A 22,020-nucleotide genomic window follows, 5' to 3' on the forward strand; every position below is an offset into this window, starting at 1 on the left:
TCCAAAACATGATCGAGCTAGTTTTATCATCTCATCAGATTCAACTTCATGTCGTAAAAAAGACATTAGTTTATGCAATGTTCTTTCAAATGCCTGCAATTTTCGCCAGGCGTTTTCTTCCTTTCCCAGGCGCACAAAACACTTTCTGGTAAACAAGATTCAACGAGCAGAACCAGGGCCGGATTACTAAATAGGCAATGTAGGCAGTTGCTTAGGGGCCCCGAGATTCTGAGGGGCCCCGGAGAAATCTTAAAGTTGAAAATATGTAAGAAAAAAGTTCAATTTCGATAAAAAAAAGGAAAGAAAGGAAAAAGTAAAAAAAAATGGAGCTCCCTTTTAGTTACTGTATTAATTGTTAATAAACATTGTTGGTAATACTTAAAATTGTAGTCAGAACCTAAAACTATAAGTTTTAAAATGAGGGGTAAGCTATATGAAATTTGATGAAGGATTTATGTGGTGACAGAAATACAGACTAGAGAAATAATATATGAGATTATGTATAAAATACTCGTATGAGGGGGCCCCAACACTTCTAATGCCTATTACCCCCGTTTACACTGGCCGAGATATACTCAGACCCCGAAGAGTTCCTATTTTTCCTACTTTTTCCTACTTTTTAGAGCTCTCTCCTTATTTTCCTACTTTTTCCTTTTTTTTCCTACTTTTTCTTTCTTTAGTATAGTACTTCTAATTGTGCATTGATTCTTATTTTTACAATGTCACATCTGTAATTTTCTGAATGTTTCAATTTTGAAAAGCAAAAGAAACAAGCAGATCCTGAGCTTTTCATTGACTGACTGCAGTAATTTCTGGAATGAACGCGCTTAAACACGCGGCGTTTGCGTGTTTAAAGTTAAATTTTCGTTAGTGATTTTTTTGCTGTTGAGGAGTTTATGATAGACTTTTCTTTTTATCTCCCCGACTTAAGTCCTACTGTCCTTTTAACGAAACAATAAAGAAATAAATACTGGCACATTCTGATGCAAAAATATATTATTTACCCATCAATTAGAAGCTTTAATTAAAGTAAACAGCCAACAGAAGTGCTGGAAAAGCCGAATTTCCTATTTGCCAATTTTTTGTATAGTTGATTACAAGAGAAATGGAACTCTATTTAAACAGAAAGGCAATGTAAAACCTTAAAAGAAACGTAAGGAAGTAAAAAATGAAAAACCTGTACACTGTACATATTTTATTAATGTTAGTACAAAATAAAAGCTACAGATAACAGAAATTCGCAAAAACGGACCACTTCAAAAATAATCGAGGAAACTAACTTTTTTCATACATAAATACTATTATTGTTCATTCTAAGTCGTAGACATGATTATAAAATCTATAACATTTCATTTTTTTCCTTTGAAAAGAGTATTTGCAAAAAAAAAAAAAAACTGCGAAGCCTAGATGGGCAAAACGTTTCCGATTTTTGGTTCCCGATTTTTGGAGAAAAATCGGAAATTAATTTAAATGCGAGATTCCGTTTTTATTTCTTCACTTTTTTAAAAGTTGGGGGATAGAGCCACAAGCAAATATGTACTGATTTTTTTTTTGTGATGTATATTTTCTACTATGATATATCATAAATATCGAGGTGTTGCTCATCATTTTTATGTGCTGATGCGTTCATGGCAATGCGGCATTCTGCACATTTTCTTTAAAAAATTTTTGACAGACTCTTACTCTTTTTCTGGGTGCGGCAATTATACCGATGCGACATATCTACTGTAAGTTATTGTACTCAGGACGCCTTATCAAAGGGAGGGTATATAGAAAGAGATATATGCAGGCATTTGATGCCAGGTGCTCCCCCCCTCACTCTCAATTTCATAAACAATTTCCGATTCAATATTTTTATTGTATGGTGAGGATTGAGAGAAACTACATGCTTTCCCTTTTATGCAAAGAGAAACATTAAGAACTGATCTTTGTCATTGATAAAAATGTTATGTTTCCCATCATGTTTTTTTCCGTGACAAAAATGTTGGGACAAGAACGGGGGTAAAAATCATCGAACCAATAAAACAATGTTCGTTTTTATTGCTTGATTAAAATTAAAACTGGCCAATCATTTTGATTTTTCCCCTGGGGGTGGCTAGCGAAGGATGTATACTGTGAATGCAAATTTTATCTGAAAAGAACAAAAACTGCAAACTCTTGTATAGTTATGCATTTATTTTCCAAAGCCAGGGAGGGGAGAAATTGACCCCACTGACTCCCATAAATGACGTGCACGAAACAAAAATTTATGTTGAATCCTAAAAATACATAACATAGTACAAGCCCTTCAGTTTGCTTATTGCGTCATTTATTTAGTTTTATTCTTTTATTATAAATTTTATGTCTCATATTTGAGAACAAATTTATTTTAGTTCTGTACTTTCAGTCTATTTCTTTTTTTCCAAATTCAAACATCTGCCCCTGTTTTTGCAAAAATGCATGTCAGCTGCTGATTATTTGATTATTCTAAAACTAATTTAATATTTGCTTTGCTTTTTGTATCATAGTTTATGACAACAGGAGCTAAAAGTGTTAGTATTTTCAAATGATAAATGGATGCTCTCGAAGGAATGTTTTCGTTTTTGACAAAACAAAATCTTTAACAAAAATGGTTTTATTGTACCAAAATATAAATTTTATTTATTTATTTATTTTTATTTATTTAGTTATTTTATTATTTTTTTTGCGATTACTATATTGCATTTTATTCTTTAACCATTAAAAGTTTTATTACTGTATTGTTGAAAGGTGTTTCTTTGTTTGGATTTTTTTTTCATATTTTTGTAATTTATATCTTTGTTTCCACTAGTTTATTTTTCATAATGGTGATTGTCAGCTTGTTTCTTTCGTTTTGTTTTTGCGGCTTGGTCTTACATTAAATTCCTTTGATACTTCAAAAGTACTGTTGGTTTATTTTTGGGACAATTTTAAATCAAAAATACTATTAGTTTATTTTACATTAGAAATAAAATTCACGCTAAATTTGTTTCCTCTTGACGTGTGTGTAGTCCTGTCTCTTCCTATTTTTTCCTACTTTTTTAAGTTATTTTTTTCCTACTTTTCCTACTTTTTAAATTTATGATTCCTTATTTCCTACTTTTTCCCTCCAAAAAACCACTTCGGGGTCTGTATACTAGTTTATTTTTAAACGGTGTTAAAGTTAAACCGCGAGCCGAAACGGGCGTTTACACTAGCGTTAGTTTAAAGACGTTTAACCGTAACTTTTTGTTTGTTTACATTCTGTCATTCTGCTGTAGCGTCATTACTTTTTTATTTTCATGCTCGCTTACACTGTTTTTGTTATTAAAGAAAATAATATTCAGGACTGAATCATATTTTCTAAGCACATTGCGAAATATATTTAGCGACGACGTTTGTACAATTCTTATTTATATTTAAGCAATTTATGTTCGAAGTATTGATTTTGTGCACGACCCCCCCCCCCTCAAAATCAAAGCTTTGAACTTGAAATCAGATTAATAGAGTGTTTTGAAACTTCATTGTTGGGAAATAAATGATTTCCTTTACATTTTCCTTCATGTTTACGTTTCATAGATGAGAAGAAAGTAGATTTTGTACATCAATAACAATTCAAAGGTGAAACGCACTGTCTAGTTTTGACACAAGTAAAATTTTTCGGTTGATAAATATCTCAAGATGTTTAGGCCAGAATAAAAGTGTTCTTAGTTACCTGGAAAAATTTAGGAATTTAATTACAAACGAGCCAAGATTGACTTTTTAATTTTTTTTTAAATCTTGAAAGTAAAGTTAATATTTTGATCAGTCACTCTCATGAATACATAAAAATAATAATAAAAATGTTTGCTTTTTCTTTTTTTCCGAATGGAGAATATGTATTTATGAATTAGTACTTTTTCAGTTCTAGAGATCATACACTAATCTTTTTAATTTATCTACAGTGCATTGGTCTACATTTTGCACAGCTGAGTGCATTTGACATGTATCCAACTAAGGTGAACATATCGGTAGTGGCCACTGTTTCAATAGTGCCCACTTCAACATTTATATTTGAAAAAAATAGGGTTCCAGGTTTTCCAATGGATTCAAACATGCAGGAGGTAATATCGTAAGTGCACATTTGATGAAATTGTGATTCCATTGGGATACCGGGAATCCTAATTTTTGAAATATAAACCTTGAAATAGCCACGACTGAAGCACTGGCCACTATGGGTGTATTTACCTTAGAACCTGTTTTTATTTGTATTTCTGTTCAAAAAGCTTTCGTAGTCGTCAATCACTGCTTTCGGGAAGGATATAAATCCTTTTCTTTTCCTCAACACGATTATTTCGATTTGAAACGGTTGCTTTTCAATGTAAGTACTTATAGTTATTTCAAGTTATTATAAGCCCCCCTTTCCCCTTAATTAGCCAAATATAGCCTAATTCTGCCTTTTAGGGGTTCTTGTTCACCAACTTCGTACATCTCAAATATTGTTTAATAAGCAATTTAAATGAAGACCATATTTCTTCCGTGAGTGCTCACGAATTCCCCACAGAAAAACATTTTTAAAAAGTCTTTCGGTTATGAAATGCTATACAAATCATTTGTTTCAAGTACACAATAAAATTCTTTTTGCGACATATTGTCAGACCACACCCATCTATATTGCAACCCCTCACTTTCATGCTCATTTTTCTGCAAAAAAAATTTTTTTATTGCGAAAAAATTGCATTTTTTATATATTTAGCAAGGATGTCTCTGAAAGGAGAACCAACTGTATGAATGTTTTCTTAATTGTTACACATAGAAATACCTACTAAATTTATTTCCCAAGAAAAAGTCTTGTTTTTTCAGTGTAATTTTCCTAAGACAAAAATTAGGACATTTTAGCATAAGAGCTGCGCCTTTAAACCTGTGCGACTTCGGTATATTTTTTTCCCGCCTTCGAACCCGAGCACCTTTTTTTTTCTTCGCCTTTGAACAAACCTGTGCACCTTCAGATGTTATGCACCTGTGCATTTTTTGTTTTTAATTTGCGGCCTCTTAGGGTACCCAGTCTGCCTCTGTGCATATGCGTATGATCCTTTTGTAATGATGAGCCTATCTTTCTTGTTTTTCACATGTTTTGTTTTTAGTTTCAATGCATGTGTTAATGTTACTGGTAATCTAAGTTATTGTATATATTAGTTTCTTTTTTACTTATTTCGGATTATCCGGCAAATTCGCTTATCCGCTGTTTTTCTTGCTGCCCTGTTCTAAGAAAAACCGGAAGTTAGCTGTATTTTCATAACTTGAGAAGAAAAAAGGGTAATGAATATACAGTACAACTGTGGTTTAACAACACCCGATTTCCTTAATTTAATGATACACTTTTCCGGATTTCACTTGCATTGAATGTTCATGCTCCTGGATTCAACGATTCCCTTGGCAATTGTTAAGTCGGGGTTATACTGTACTTTTTTCTTAAAGAATGTAAAACCAACTTATTAACAACTTGGTTTTAGAAAAAGGAATTAAATAAAAGCTGTAATATGTTTAACTTGATGTATAATGATTTCTTTTAAAACAAGCAAAAACAAAGTACAGCATTTCAACAAAAATTGATACTCATTCTTTCATTTAATGCTTATTTCCACTGATATTGCAACTCTTGGGGAACGTACTCGCTTCACAAGGAACTATATGTATCAGGGGTCTGTCCAGGATTTTTCACAGGGTCCGTTTTTTGTGAAAAATTAAATAATTTTGTGAAAAATGAATTAGTTTTGTGAAAAATCAAAAAAATTTCGCAAAAAAAAAAAAAAAAACATTTTGTTAAAACGAAATTTTAGACTTTAGAGATGGTACAAACTGCATCAATTAAACTTAAAGTTGAGTGTTTTCCTCTTCTTTGTTGAGAAAATCATTCTGGAGTGTTTTTCTGATATTTGGCTGGGGGGGGGGGGAGGGCATCGCTCTTTCAAGTATCAATATTTATCTACCATTCTACATTATGTTAAATTGTACTAGAAATATGTCTGTACAGTATTTAAAATAATTGTAACAAAAATATAAATAAATAAAATTCAGAATAGGGTTCAGCATTCAACTTTTTGAACCCAAGACACTCTTAAAAAGCACAGAATTTTGTTTAAAACTTATAAATTCCGTGATTTTAACAAAAATAAAAAGATATTTTAATTGTTTACATCTTAACAAAGCGTAATAATAATCAGAAATTCGAAAAATCGGATTCCCATAGCGGATGCAAAGAGATCTCAATTCTCAAAGTGAAGGCATCAAAAGTATAAAAACAGCTTGTAAAAGAAATATTTTTGATAAAATTATCTTAAAATTGCATTTAAGAGTCCTATGATAAACATATAAACATTTCATTAATATCTGTAGACACAGTTGATGCAAAAAAAAAAAAAAGAAAACCATCTATTCAGCATTTTAATTTTTGACTCATAACAGAAAATGGAATTTTGCTTTAAAAACTTGAAATGAGAGTTCTAACAGAAATAAAGAGAGTTTTCATTTATTTGCATCCTAATAAAGCGAAGTTAGCTTGAAAAAAGAACGAAATATTTTTCTCTTATCGGATGTTAAAAGATTGCATTTTTCAAAATGTAGACATCTAAAGAAAAAAAAAACGGTAGTTAAAAGAGAGTTAATCATCCTTTGTTAGCATCGAAAAATCAAAACCCATATAATTTTCTTCCAAAATAACAATTAAATATCGCACCTCACCATAAAAACGCAAATATTGACAAACTGGCAAAATGATGAGAATATTTTCTAATCAAGTAATTGTAAAGGTTCAACGCCAAACGCTAAGTGGTGATAATTTTGAAGTCCGTAACCCTAGTAACCCTATCTGAAGCGATCATATTTTTTCCTCACCCTTTGCAGTTCTAAGTTCATTTCGCAGATATATATTATTATTGTTTATTAAATCATGAGAGGAGAAAAGTGCTTACCAATGCCTTTTCAGAAAAGTTTACAACAACATCGCTGCTAATTAGCTGTGATAAAACAAACAACCATTATATTTATTTGGTAGTAGCAATTATTTATCGCTTGCAGGAGCATCGCAAGAGTGCTGATTTTTTTTTTCTTCAAAATTAGCCGATTTTGTATAAGCTGATCCCTCTAATTTGACTTAAAAAAAGGTTCCAAAAATTATCGGTTTATACACAGAAATATGAGAAATATGCGTTATTTTGCTTTAAGATTTGCTTTTTCTATAAACAATTTGTGACAGATCCGATCTTGTTTATCAGAATTTTGTGAAGAGTCCGTCTTGTTTGATCAGGATTTTGTGAAAGGTCCGTTTTGTTTGATCGGGATTTTGTGAAAGGTCCGTTTTGGTTGATCGGATTTTTGTGAAGGGTCCGTTAACGGACCCAAATATCCTCTGGCCAGACCCCTGTGTATTCATTCTGGTTTCAAAGCAGTGGGTAAAGAAAATAACCTACTTACTGCTGCAGTTTATGATGCAAAAGATGTTCTTCTAGGTGTTTTCAATTTTATGAGTTTTTTAATAAAACAAATAACTTTTCCTGATGATTCCAGGTTCTCGCTGACAAAAAGGAACCCAGAATGTTAAACAATACATTTTAGGAGATGTAATTGATTATCAAATAAATAATCAAAAATGAATTGAAATATCAAAACATTTTCACCATTTCATTATTAGAGAACATTCATACATTAATCATTTGAGTAGAAGTGTGCTTTGACAGTACCGGTAAAAAGTCTATTTGCAATGAATTCGAATTTGCACCATGCATTGTTTTTTTCTATGATCTTCTGAAAACAGTTAAATCCTCATTTCCTGAGTTGATAAAAATCTACACCAGTTCAGAAAACTGAACGCCCAAAGTATACGGATGACATAAAAAATAGAGAAATATTCAGTTTTGTATCAAAAGAAAAGGGGAAAATATCCCCAGGGAGATTGTTGTGAAATAATAATAATATATTTTATTAGCATCACACATACTTAAAAAATAGATCTTAAAAAGTTTAATGGGTCAAATTTAACTTTTGGTCTGGGATTCTTTCTTGCTAAGTACTAGGTTTTTGAATAACCTTTTTAAAAATAAGGTGAAAGATAAAGGGGAGTAACACAACTTTGTTTTATTATTTTAAATCTTCAGTGGCATCAATTTCTTCAGATGCTGCAATACAAAGCTTCTTTCTTGAAATCCATCCGCTTCTTTCTGTAGAATTCTTTAAGGTATATGCAAACTGAAAAGCATAAACAGAAAGGTTGGTATTAATTAAAACCAAATCTCCCTGTTATATGCCATTCGGTAATGAAAGGAATTGCAAACAAATGGGATAAAAATGTTACAATTTTCCTTCACACTTTATCCAGGCTTAGGACTGGCAGCTGCCAATGCTGGCGTGTTTAAAAATTGTTTTTACAAAAACTAAATTTTAGTTTTTAAACTGTTGCATGAAATAAACTAATGCGTAGACATGTGCTATGGTTAACACTCTTCTTCAGAGTAGAATGGATGTGCCTCAGTTTTAGGAGTCTCCTCTCTAATAAAAAAACTTGATTAATTTTCTATTACAAAGAAATTAACATATGATTAAAATAACTGTAAAATAAAATTAAACAGAGCATTTTGGGAAACAAACATGTAGAGATGAACTGCAATGGCTAGAACTTCTAGAGTTACGTTGTTAGTGAGGGAAATTTGACAACAATCGTAAAATCAAATTCGGCTTATTGAATATTTCGACTTGACGAAATTCGGCTTATCAAAAATAAGTAACATACTGTAACGGATTCGGTGCGACTTCCACTTTCTTGAAATGAAGACATAGTTCTTGATAAAAACACAGGAGCTTTATTTACACTATGTACAGGAGAAATCGTTAACAACTGCTAAAATAATCACCAGCAATTAAGCAAATATCACTCAACACCATAAACTCAACGGTTACACTCGTATTTACTTCCAAATACGAAAACAACACAGCGAAATGCCTCGCTATAAACAGAGATAATACACACTCTCAGTACAAATTCTCAATCGAAACTCACTCTTTATCCAGCGTAACCGTTTATATACACACCGAAAAGAGAGCTCTCAAAGATTCCAGAAAATGCTACAACGTTCTACAACTACACTTTCATTGATAAAATCAGAGAATGAAATAAGAAAAAAAGAATAGGGGGTTGTATACTTTAGCCATATGTTAAGGGGTTGTATATTCATTACGGGAAACTATTTACAGGTTACGTTACTACAATAATTACTATTTACAGGATTTGTAACAATACGTTAGATATTCAGTTAAACGGGAATAAATATTCACTTCGACTAACCACAGTTTTTGTCTTATCCAAGGTTGACTTAGGTAAGTTTCACGGTACTTGGCTCTAAGTTTGTAACATTGCCATAAATCGTTCTTTTGGATCTGTAACTCAAAGCAAAACATAATGCCACACGGATCAGATTTACAGGTCGGATGTGGCCTGCGGGCTGTAGGTTGGGCATCACTGCACTGGATAATATGAATGGAATGATGACTAAATTGTGCTATTTCATGTGCAAAGAACTTTAATAATGTTCAAACAAGGTATTTAAGGGATCGAAAACAAGTTTTCTACACTAAATACAACAAAAAAAAAACTCTGGTTTAGAAAAAAAATCCTCTATTGTGCTAGTGATTGGAACTAGATAAACCACAATAAACAATGTCAACTCTAGGGGCCTCCTTGACAGAAGCTGAGTCTTCTAAGCCGGAGGTTATGGGTACGATTCCCACCTTGCCTTGAGTGTTCATTCATTCTAATGTATTGATGTATTGTAAAACTTTCACGTCTGTTGTCCTGAGAATAAAATTCGGAATAACGTTGCAGATTATTAGAGGTTCAAAGTTTCTCTACAATGAATAGCTAAAGACCGCAATGGGTGTAATGAAATCGAAAGACTCTAAAACCTTCGATTACTGAAAAGTTACGCAGGAAAATAATAAATTACTCCGCAATTCATGTTGTAACTCAGAGAAGTATGTCAGCAGGATTATTTTCCCCAATATTCAAGATATTAAAACTGAGTATTAAAAATGAGTAAGGAATAGCAAACAAAAATTTTCATTCACAGGAACAATTTAGTACTACAGTCAAACCTCGTTAACAGGAACTCGACGAAGACGCCAAAATATTTCGTGTTAACCGATTTCCACATTTACCGGATTTTCTCTAAGCTGACAAGCTTTTTTTTTATGTTTGCGACTCAGAAAATATAGTAACCAAAGTACATTTGTACTAAAATGTTCGCCCAAGCATTTGTATTTATTAGAGACGTACCGAGTAGCACTTTGGCCGAGTACCGAGTACTCGGCCTTTCACGACTCGGCCGAGTACCGAGTTACCGAGTACTCGGCCTTTCACGACTCGGCCGAGTTACCAAGTACCAATTACGTTTTAAGAAGAACCACTGACACACATGTGATGAATTTTGAACTTATTGGAATAGTAGTATAGACCTCCGTGTCCATATAATAGTTTTTAAAACTAAATTCCTGCTGAAGTTTAATTACGTATTATATAAACAATTTTGTTTGTGTCAAAAATTTTACCAAAAAATTATTCTTAAAATTAAAAGTAAAATCCTCTAATGCGGACACTAATAGGACAATTTTTTTTGTCCGCAATAGAGAGGTGTCCGCAGGACAGGGGTTTAATAATGTTATTTGCATTGGAACTGGGGAATTAAAAATTGTCCACATAAGAAGGGTGTCCGTTAGGAGGGGTTTCAATGTATACCAATCAATTATAGTTCTAGTCCGCCAAACATAAATATTTTTTAAAAGCAGATAAAACAAATGTGCAGGAACACTGCAGACACATATTTCTGCCCCCCCTCCCCCCCCGGTTACAAGGAACGTCTTTTTCAGTGCATAACATGTGAGCTAAAGAATGTAAAGACATTCGACAAAAAAATCCGACTTATGTCAGATGCCTTTAAATCCACGAGCTCCCATTTTGTGCATTGAAAAAGGAATTCTTTGTAACGCCAAAACACGTTTCTGCAGTGTTCCTGCACTGTGCTTTTAACATTGTTTTATTTACTTTAATTTTTTAAGCAAAGGTATTTTTATATTTTTTATAACTAATTTTTGTTTGTAGCAAAAGACCATTTTTAATATAAAAATTCCATATTTTCTATACTTACATTTTTTGCATAATTTTTAATAAACAAGTTTTATTAACTTTGGGGACATTAAAATAAAGATTTATTCCATTGAAGCATTACAAACTTTATTATTCTCAAAATTTAAATTTGACTTATAAATTTTAATTGTAAATGATTGCAGAATATAATGCTTGCTCTTTTTTTTTATAAATTTTAGTATCTGTCTTGGACAATATTCAATTTTTTGTACTACTCGATATTGGCCGAGTATCTGATCAGAATTTGGCCGAGTACCGAGTACTCTGAAAATTGGCCGAGTACCGAGTAGTTACCGAGTACTCGGTACGTCTCTAGTATTTATAGTTCAAGTAAGAAACACAAGTAATTCCAAACAGGCAATGGCTATATGGCGCATTTCTTTACGACAGTGCATTTTCAAACATATGATCGAAAGACTGGATTTTTGCTGCAGTGTTGGCAGGTAAATAAACACAATTTATTGCTTTTAGACCATAAACCTCTACATCGGCAGAACAGTTGTCATGAATCAAACTTCTTTTTTCACGATGAAATTTTAAATCTACGTTTATCAGCCACTTGGTAAAGATTTCACTGTTCATCCAAGCTTTTTTACTGTAACCATAGTCTGCAGCTAAAGTTCGTTTTTACTTGAAGCAGCAAGATTTTCACGATTTCCCTACAGCAAGGAGAGAAATTTTCTCACTGGCATTCATGTCGCTTGCGTCCAAGTGCAGATCTTTCAACTTTCAAAAGTAATTTGAAATAAAAGGATGAGATTTTAATTTTTTCTTCCTTTTTTTTTTCAAGACCTTAAAATTTTCTTTGTCTTATGCGAGAATTCGTCTAAAATCTCTTCGTGTTAAGTGAGAGATTTAACACTAATTTGTAGCTTTATCTGATGGGGAGTGGCATTTACTTTGTGCTAAGCGAAATTTTGGGATAATTAAGTTTGTGTTAACGGGGTTTGACTGTACTCACTATCAAAGTAGTACATAACGTCTCATAGAACTGTTTCCAGGGTCACTACTCAGGGGTCTGTCCAGGATTTTTCACAGGGTCCGTTTTTTGTGAAAAATCAATTAATTTTGTAAAAAATCAAATTTTGCAATTTTTTTTTTTGTAAAAACGAAATTTTTGAATTTTGAGATGGGGCAAACTGCATCATTGACACTTAATGTTGAGTGTTTTCCCTCTTTTCTGTTGGGAATATCATTCTTGAGTGTTTTTCGAGTATGCGAGGGCGGCATCGCTCTTTGGGAGATGGGTATCCCTCAAGTATCAATATTTATTTACCATTCTACATTATGTTAAATTATACTAGAAATGTTATATGTATAGTATTTAAAAGAATTGTAATAAAGAAATTCAGGCAGGGGTTCAGCATTTAACTTTTTGAACCAAGACATTGTTAAAAAAGACAAAATTTCGTTTAAAATTTATAAATTCCATGATTTTTACAAATTTTAACATATTTTAATTGTTTACCTCTTAACAAAGCGTACTAAACATCGAAAATTTGAAAAATCAGATTCCCATAGCGGATGCAAACAGATCGCAATCCTCAAAGTAAAAACATCACAAGTACAAAAACGGCTTGTAAAATAAATATTTCTCATAAAATTATTTTAGAATTGCATTTAGAGTCCTATGATAAACATTTCATTAATGTCTGGACACAGTTGAATCAAAATAAATAAATAAATAAAAAATAAACCATCGATTCAGCATTTAAATTTTTGACTCATAAAAGAAAATGGAATTCCGCTTTAAAAACTTAAAATGAGCGTTGTTTCAAAAATAAAGAGACTTTTCATTTATTTGAATCCTAATAAAGCGAAGTTAGCTTGAAAAAAGAATAAAGTAGGATTCTCATATCGAATCTAAAAAGATTGCGCTTTTCAAAATGTAGACATCTAAAGAAAAAAACAATGCAAAAGAGTCCATTTAAAATTAATTATCCTTTTTAGCATCGAAAATTCAAACCCATATAACTGTCTTCCAAAATATCAATTAAACATCACCCCACCAGACGCTAAGTGGCGATAAGTTTAAAGTTGGCAATCCTATCTGAAGCAATCACATTCCCCCCCCCCCAACTATCCTTTGTAGTTCTAAGTTCATTTCCCTGTATATTGTTTATTAAATCATGAGCGGGGAGAAAAGTGCTTACGATTGACTTTTTCAGAGAAGTTTGCAACAACACCGCTGCATAAAACAAACAAGCAAAATTATAAACCAAACTGACTTTCAGCTGTTAATTTCTTTCATAGAAATCAACAACAAGCATTATATTTATTTGGCCTTAGTAGTTATTTATCGCTTGCAGGAACCTCATAAGAGCGCCTTTTTTTTTCTTTTGCAAAATTAACACAGATTTTGTATAAGTTAATATCTCTAATTAAACTTTAAAAAAGGTTCCAAACATTATCATTGGAAATATGCTGCGTTATTTTGATTTGAGATTTGCTCTTCCAATGAACAATTTGTGAAAGATCCGTTTTTGTTTGTCAGAATTTTGTGAAGGGTCCGTTTTGGTTGGTCGGGATTTTGTGAAAGGTCCGTTTTGGTTGATCAGATTTTTGTGAAGGGTCCGTTAACGGACCCAAATTTCCTCTGGCCAGACCCCTGCTACTTCAAATACGCAAGGCCATCTGGAGGCAAGGCTGGCCTCTCGTCAATTTGGTTCACAGGGGTCCCTCTCCCACATAAACTCATAAAATGTATAATGCTCCGATTCCAAGCCAGGTCTCTAGTTTGTGACATAATCCTTGTTGGCCCTGCAAATAAGTTTTTCCATATGTAAACATAAGAAATGGCAAAGAGTAAATTTTGGCAAAGCTTTGTGCATTTTTCCAATTTCCATTATCTGTAAGAATTAAAATTTTCAAGGCATTATGTATTATCCTGGATGCTGGTCCGCAACACACAGAATATCAATTTCTTTTTTGTTACTTTTTACAGAAAAGTAATTTGAAGGGTTTAACAAAAAATGATTCCGAAGCTGGTTTGTTTCAAATTTCTATATCATATGAGACTTTTATCTGTTAAATAATCATGACTTATTGGAACAAATTTCAAGCTGAAGTAAAATCTTGCCAAAAAACAGTTCTACTTTAAGGCGGTATCTTACGTCTGGGTAAAACTAATGTGGAAGCAACACATTTAACAAATTGTTAAAATATGACTAGTATAGTTTTGCTTTTAATAAGTCACAGTAGTTTAATTTTCCTTTTTAACCCATTTAGTACAGAACAGTAATGAAGATGAATTTAAGATTCTTGAAAAGTAAACAATAAAAATTTCAATAATAAACATCTACCACAAAATATTTTGTACTTAATTTCAATTCATTCTCAATGAATTGAGCTTTAACCTAAAGAAACTATAAAAAATGCTTTGAAACATTCAATGACCTATTTTATGAATACTTTACAAATATATCATATATTTACTAAAAAATTAATACTATGTACTTGTTTTTTTTTTTTAGTTAAGCATTGTGAAAGGTAAAATATAAATGAAATAAAAGCATTCAAACTTACCAGAATAGAGGTGTCAGATTTTCTGATTTTGTATTGAATTTCATAAAACTTACAATTCACTTACTTTATACAATTCCTTTAATTTTTTGTAAATTGTAACATTAAACACTTCCAACGCTAATCTATAGGCTTTCATTTTCCGATCTCTTCCGCGATTTTTATTTTTCTTCACCGATTAATTCATTGTAAAAATAGTTGTAAACATGAGCAGATTTCTGCAATAAATTTGGTCTCAAGCACTTTGAAATATGATGCATCATGCATATATAATCATAAAAACATAAATAATAGTTATAAAAGCATTAAAAACACATCTGACAGATTTTCATAAATTTTTCAGCAACTTAATATCTTTTTCTGACGAATTTCCTTTTCATATTTAGCAGGCGGCCATATTGTTGTAAATAAACGTGTTTAAAGCAGTTAAGAGAGTTTCCAGCAGGAACAAAGGCAGCTTCTTGTCCCAATCCTGTTGATTTCTGGATACCATAAGCGAGAGATTATTCAGGATTGTGCGGTTAAATCTCTCCACCATGCCGTCCGATTGTGGGTGTAGTGGTGTTGTCCTAGTTTTCTCAATTCCGAAAATTTGACATAGGCCCTTAAACACAGCAGAGATGAAATTCCTCCCTTGATCGGAATGAATCTGCAAAGGTGTTCTGTATCTCGAGATCCAATGTTGGACTAGAGTCTCTGCTACGGTGGTAGCTTCTTGATCTGGAATATGATACGCTTCAGGCCATTTGGTGAAATAGTCGATGGAAACAAGAATGTATTTGTTCCCATCAGCAGTTCATGGGAGAGGACCCTGGATGTCGATCCCAATTCGTTTGAAAGGAGCTCCAATGTTGTACAGATGTAGCTTCCCTCTGCTTCTTTTCTTTGGTCCTTTACAAAGCAGCACAGGCGTAACAAGAATGGCACCACTTCTCCACGTCATCCTTCGCCTTACTCCAGAAGAAGCGCTCCCGAACTTTATTGAGGGTTTTCAAGACACCAAAATGTCCTCCAGTCGCACTACTATGTATTTCTTTCATAACATCTGAAATCCTTGATCGGGGAAGTAGTAACTGCCGCCTAGATGTTTTGCCGTCGTCAGACTCCCATTTTCGGTGTAGAACGCTGTTCCGTAAATGGAGCGAGTTCCATAAAGCCCAGTATCTTTTTGTTGCAGGACTGAAGATGGAAATGTCCTGCCAGCTAGGTCGCCGACTGTCACTCTCCATGAAGTCCAAAATTGGTTTTATGTCGGAGTCTTCAAGTTGATCTTTTCGAACTTGATCGTCACTCCATGGATCAGGTTCTGATGATGTTGGAGTCACTCACCTGATAGGCAGTAGGGCTAGTCGTTCCATACTGTTTCTCGATTCGGGAACAATAATTGCAGTTCTCAGGTCAGGGTCTCCTTGATAAAGCGTCTGCATTACCGTGAGCCAACCTTTTCGGTGCTTGATTTCCATTTCATATTCCTGGAGCCGCTGTATCCACCTGGCTATCTGGCCTTCTGGATTCTTGAAGTTCAAAAGCCAAGTTAACGAGACATGATCTGTCCGAAGCAGAAACTTTCGGCCGTAGAGGTAATGATGGAAGTGTTCTACAGCTTTCACTATGGCCAGTAACTCCTTTCTGGTGACGCAGTAATTTCGCTACGACTTTGATAAGCATTTGTTCCAGTAAGCGATGACATGTTCATTGCCGTCAATTTCTTGGGATAAAACAGCTCCGATGCCCTCGTTGCTTGCATCAGTGTCCAGGATGAAGGGTTTTTCAGGCTGAGGATAGGCGTTGATGTTAAAGCCTCCTTCAGTCGTAGAAATGCATCTTCGCATTCTTTGGAACATTCAAACTTTTGCTTGCTCTCCGTCAGCTTATGCAAAGGTCATGCAATGTTGGAAAAACCCTTCACAAACTTCCTGTAGTACGTGCAGAGCCCCAGGAAACTTCGCAGCTGATGGATGTTTTCGGGATGACTCCAACTCTTGACCGCAGATACCTTTTCTGGATCGGTTTGTACACCTTCAGAAGAGATGATGTGACCAAGGTAGTTCACTTCCCGGCGGAACAATTTACATTTGGACGGGCTTAACTTCAGATTGGCTTCCTTAAGCTTTTGCAGCACCTTCCTAAGATTTGCCAGATGTTCTTCGAAACTGCGTCCCACGATGATGATATCGTCTAAGTAGACCAGACAGGATTCGTAGGAAAGTTCTCTTAACACTGTCTCCATAAGACGCTCGAACGTAGCTGGTGCATTGCAGAGGCCGAAGGGCATCACTTTAAACTGCCATAAGCCTTGTCCAGTTGTAAACGTTGTCTTCTCTTGGTCATCAGGGTGTATCCCAACCTGCCAGTAGCCGCTCTTCAAGTCCAGGGTCGAAAACCACTTGTGTCCGGAAGGAGTGTCCAAGGTGTCGTCTATCCGTGGAAGAGGGTAATGGTCTTTCTTGGTGATTTCATTCAGCCGTCGGTAATAGACACAAAATCTGGTGGAGCCATCTTTCTTTCATACCAAGACGATGGGAGAGGCCCAAGGACTGGATGAAGGTTCGATTACATCATTCTCCTTCATCTCTTTCAGGAGGGTCTCAACCTCTTCCTTCTTGGCGAACGGTAGTCGTCTTGGATGCTGTTTAATAGGGGGGTGTTCTCTAGTGTAAATCCTATGCTGCGTTAAATTCGTACGGCCAACATCCTCCGATGTAGATGAAAACAGATGCCTGAAGTCATCCACCAATTGTTCCGCAGCAGTTCTTTGATCTTTCGATAAGGGTGCACTCCCAATTAACTTCGATGCCGAGGACTCAGAAGACACAGTCTCGTGGGAATTGATTCTTCTAATGATGCAGTTTACTGGAGTACAAGTTGCCAACACTTCACCTTTCCGGATATTCCTTGGCCTTTCACTCACGTTGACGACTCGCACAGCAATTACATCTTTAGAAAGGTCCACAAGTGTAGATGCTACCAGCAATCCTTTTGGGCTATTGCTTAAGTTGAGGTATTCAATGAGTCCAAATCGAAAACTATGGCTTTCTTCAATGGAGCCAGGTATTAATGATTCTGACCTGGAGGGAATCAATAAATCTTTTCGGGCTATTATTTGATGAGCGGATTTTATATCACTTTCTGCGGGGAAAACAGCTATGTCTTCTCTCATCGAGTGCAGCTCATTAGTCTTGAAGTCGAGGTTGAAGTCATACTTCTTCTTTAAAAAGTCCAATCCGAGAATGAAGGGGTCTGTGATAGCAGCAACGAATGCCCTATGATGGTAAGGGGCATTTCCAAACACAATTTCAAAGTTCACTTTACCTTCGATCTCGATCTTGTCATCTGTCACAGTTTGGAGGGTAACGCAGGGGGGCGTCCATAGAATGTTGAGTCCAAATTGACGAGCCACATCTGTCCTAACGATTGTCACATTGGCTCCAGTGTCGACAATCAGTTTGCAAGGATTCCCATTTACATGTGCGTAAATGAAAAGTCCATCACTGCCACTACTAGTAGAGGAAATCTGCAGAGCTCTGGTGGAGGTGATTTTTTTCCCTCGCGTAGCTTGGCGAGCCGGACAACTCCTTCGCAGTTGCCCTTCACTACCGCATTTCCAGCACTTCTGCTCTGTTTCTTTTGGGCTGTTATGCTGTTCAGATGTCTTGCCAAGTCACCGAGTTGTCTCTCAAGTTCAGCGAGATGGGACGAACTGGAATCAGGCTCATCAGCTTCCAGAGTCCGGATGGGATGGCGATCCACACGGGTTGCTTGCTGGGCGGCCTCCAACTTCATCGCATACACAACAGCAGAATTCAGCTCTTTGACATCCACCATCCGTAGAGCTTTCTGGATTTCCGGATCTCGAACCCCATCGATGTATTAGTTGAGTGCCAGGTTGTCTCGAACATCCGCAGGGCAGTCGCAAAAAGCAAGATGAGACAGTCTCTCGACGTCCGCCGCTAGCTCTTGCAGGGTTTCCCGGGTTTTCTGGAAATGGGACTTCAACTGGAGTCGGCTGAAATCTTTCTGGCACTTTTCACCGAAGCGAAGCTCCAACGCAGATGTGAGGGCGGCGAAATCCAGGCGCTGGCTGTCCGGAAGGGTCTGAAGAATGTCCGCTGCGTCACCTCTCAGGGATGCTGCAAGATGGCAGGCCTTGGTAGCAGAGTCCCATCCGTTCGCATCCGCCACTAACATGAATTGAGATTTGTAAACCTGCCACAAAGTTTTCCCATCGAATGTGGCAAGTTTAATGGACGGTCCAGCAACCGATGTGGGAGCGCCAAACTGTACAGAGCTGCTTTCTACGGTCACCAATCTTCTTTCCATGTCCTTAATTATTTCTTCCTTAAATGAAGTAAATTTTTTGTCTTCTTCTTCCAACTTATTTTCCACATTGGCGATGCGCTCTTCCACAATATCAAATTTTTCTTCCAGAGCATCAACTTTATCTCCCATGGCAGTTAGTTGATTCTCCATCATGGTTTTCATCGACTTTAGGTCACTTTTTATTTCATCTTGACTTGTAGTAATTTTAGCAGTTAAATTACTATTTAACTGTTCCTGGTTAGTCGCCAATTCACTCTTCACAGAGTTGATTGCGTCAAGAAGTTGTTTTAATTGTTCATCCATTGCGCGAGTAATCACCATAAAAATAAAGTCCAAATTCAAAAAGTTTTTATGAAAAAATGTCCAAAGTCACACTTACTCCAAGAAAGTCCTAAAGTAGCCCCACGTTGGGCGCCAATTGTAACTTATCCGGTGCGGCTTCCAACTTTCTTGAAAGGACGACACAGTTCTTGATTAAAAATACAGGAAATTTATTTACACTATGTACAGGAAAGAGCGTCAACAACTGCTAAATTAATCCTTAGCAATTAAACAAGTATCACTCAACACCGTAAACTCAACGATTACACACGTATTTACTTCCAAATACGAAAACAACACAGCGAAATGCCTCGCAATAAACAGAGCTAATACACTCTCAGTACAAATTCTCAATCAAAACTAAACTTTTTATCACGCGTGACGCTTTTATAAACATCGAAAGAAATCTCTCAAATATTCCACAAGATTCCAAACGCTTCTCGAAAATAGTAGACCGTTATCAAATTTTATCAATGAACAAAAAAGAAATAGGAAGGTCGTACACTTTAGCCGAATGTATAGGGGTTGTATATTCATTACGGGAAACTATTTACAGGAATAAAAGGTTTAACACCAGACACTAAATGGCGATAATTTTAAAGCTGGTAACCCTATTTGAAGCGATCAATTCTCTGAAAAATACTTTTTTTTTAAAGTCATTAGCGGGAATAAAAAGTCTTTACTCTGCATTTTCAGAGAACTTTATAACAACACTACTGCTAACGATTTGATGAAACAAACAAGCTAAATTATTCACTTGATGTGTGCATCACATGACTTCCTTTTACTCCAATTAAATGTCATTTCCCATTATTGTCAATTTTAATGTGATTATATAGTTTACTCTCTAAATATCACCAACAGTGGCCAAATCGAAACCAGATTAAAAAAAAAAATTCACCAAATTGGTGACAAAACTTGAGGACCAAAAGATGGGCAATATATCGCCAAGTGTCCGCCAAATTATAACACCACTTGAGAGTTTACATCACAATTAACAATGATTTCCCCCCAAAAAGGGGCAAAAGACCCTTTAGGAACATCCGAATGCAACCAAAAGGGAAGGTGCACAACAAGACCCCACTTAGGAGTCTACGTACCAAATTTGATCTTTCAGGACATACAGTTTTTGAGTTATACGAGATGCATACACACATATGCACATATACGTACATACAGAAGTCACGAGAAAACTCGTAATCAACTCGGGGGATCATCGAAATGGATATTTCAGGTGTCTGTACGTTCCTAGGCATATACTAGCCGCCTGCGGCGACCAGCTGGTCCGCCTTTTTACGCCATTCGCCTTTTTACGCCAGGGGTGCCGCCTTCGGTGGCTGCTTAAATAAATTTCGTGGCGGTGTCAATCAATCTATATCTATCTATATCATTAATAATTTGAATAAAATATTTTCTAGATCTGTCTCCAGTTTCGTCGTTTGGAATATTTTTAAAGGAGGGGGAGGGGAGACACAAACGACGTACTCTTCATGCAAATTTGGTCGAAAAATAACAAAATGCACTTCCACTTTTATGTGAAAGCATTGTTTTTTCAAAGTCATGGTGTATGTGGGGGAGGGAGGGGGACATTGACATCCAATGTGCAAGCAGCCACCTACAGCGGCTGTTTGGCTAACTTGTCATTTACGTTTTTACTTCAAGTTTGCCGCCTTCGGCGGTTGTTTAAATAAATTTGGCACCAGTATTAATCAATCCATCTCTATCTTTTTTTTGTGCCATTCACATTTTTACACCCCCCCAACAACAACAAACTATCATTCGGGGTGAGCAAAATAGAAATTAAGGCTGATTTTTGAGTGAAAATTTTTTCGCGAATACAATACTTCCTTTTTTGTAAAAGGAAGTAAAAATGTATTTTTTGCAAAATTTTGGTAAGGTGTCAAAGAAAAATATGTCTGACCTATCATTTTTAATATTTATGGAGTAACTTTGGAGTAAAATTTGGGAAAAGGTAACTTAGTCTAGTACACCAAATGTTGCTTTAATTTTGGAATGAGCCATATATGTGTGTGAGTTATGTACCTAAATAACATTTTGATAATGTATGTACAATAAAATTGTTTTTTTTTTTTTCATTTTTAGGTTAAAAACAAAACACCAGCAGAAATTCAAATTACTGCTGAGCAGTTATTACGTGAAGCAAAAGAAAGAGACTTCGAAATATTACCCCCGGTAAGTACGAAATGTTGAAAGCTATTTCTAAAGTTAAATTAACATTTCTTTTTAACAATTTTTACCTCACTTTTTTTTCCTTTTCTTTATAGCCTCCCAAGCAAAAGATATCTGATCCAGAGGAACTTGTTGAATATCAGTTACGAAAACGAAAAGTAAGAATCCAATTTTCGGTTTCCCCATTCAGTAATATCATGGGTTAATGACTTTCTTACCTTTTAATTATATTTTTATGTGTTTTCTTTCAGACATTTGAAGATAACATAAGAAAAAATAGAACTTTAATTAATAATTGGATTAAATACGCTCAGTGGGAAGAAAGTCAAAAAGAAGTCAATAGGTGATTAATGTTTCTTTGGTACCTTAAAGTAGACGTTATCTTATTGGTTTATATTGATTTTCTTTGTGTTAAAATTGAGGATTTCAATACTTACATGAGATGGGAGGAATCTGAAAGCTTATGTTTGTATAATTTTTAACATAAAGTTTGATTAAATCTCAGAATTAGTTTTTATAAT

The 22,020-nt window shown here is 35.0% G+C and overlaps 1 protein-coding gene across 1 annotated transcript in view; it reads left to right on the forward strand.

Annotated features, from left to right (window-relative positions):
• Positions 1 to 22,020, forward strand: part of LOC129229803 (crooked neck-like protein 1) — a 146,285-nt gene that overhangs the window by 14,307 nt on the left and 109,958 nt on the right. The window contains exons 3-5 of the mRNA XM_054864180.1: positions 21,413 to 21,502; positions 21,595 to 21,657; positions 21,751 to 21,842. Coding sequence (XP_054720155.1) covers positions 21,413 to 21,502; positions 21,595 to 21,657; positions 21,751 to 21,842 — 245 coding nt within the window. The remainder of the gene's footprint in view (positions 1 to 21,412; positions 21,503 to 21,594; positions 21,658 to 21,750; positions 21,843 to 22,020) is intronic.

This window comes from Uloborus diversus, chromosome 9 (assembly GCF_026930045.1).
Source record: "Uloborus diversus isolate 005 chromosome 9, Udiv.v.3.1, whole genome shotgun sequence".
Lineage (NCBI taxonomy): Eukaryota > Metazoa > Arthropoda > Arachnida > Araneae > Uloboridae > Uloborus > Uloborus diversus.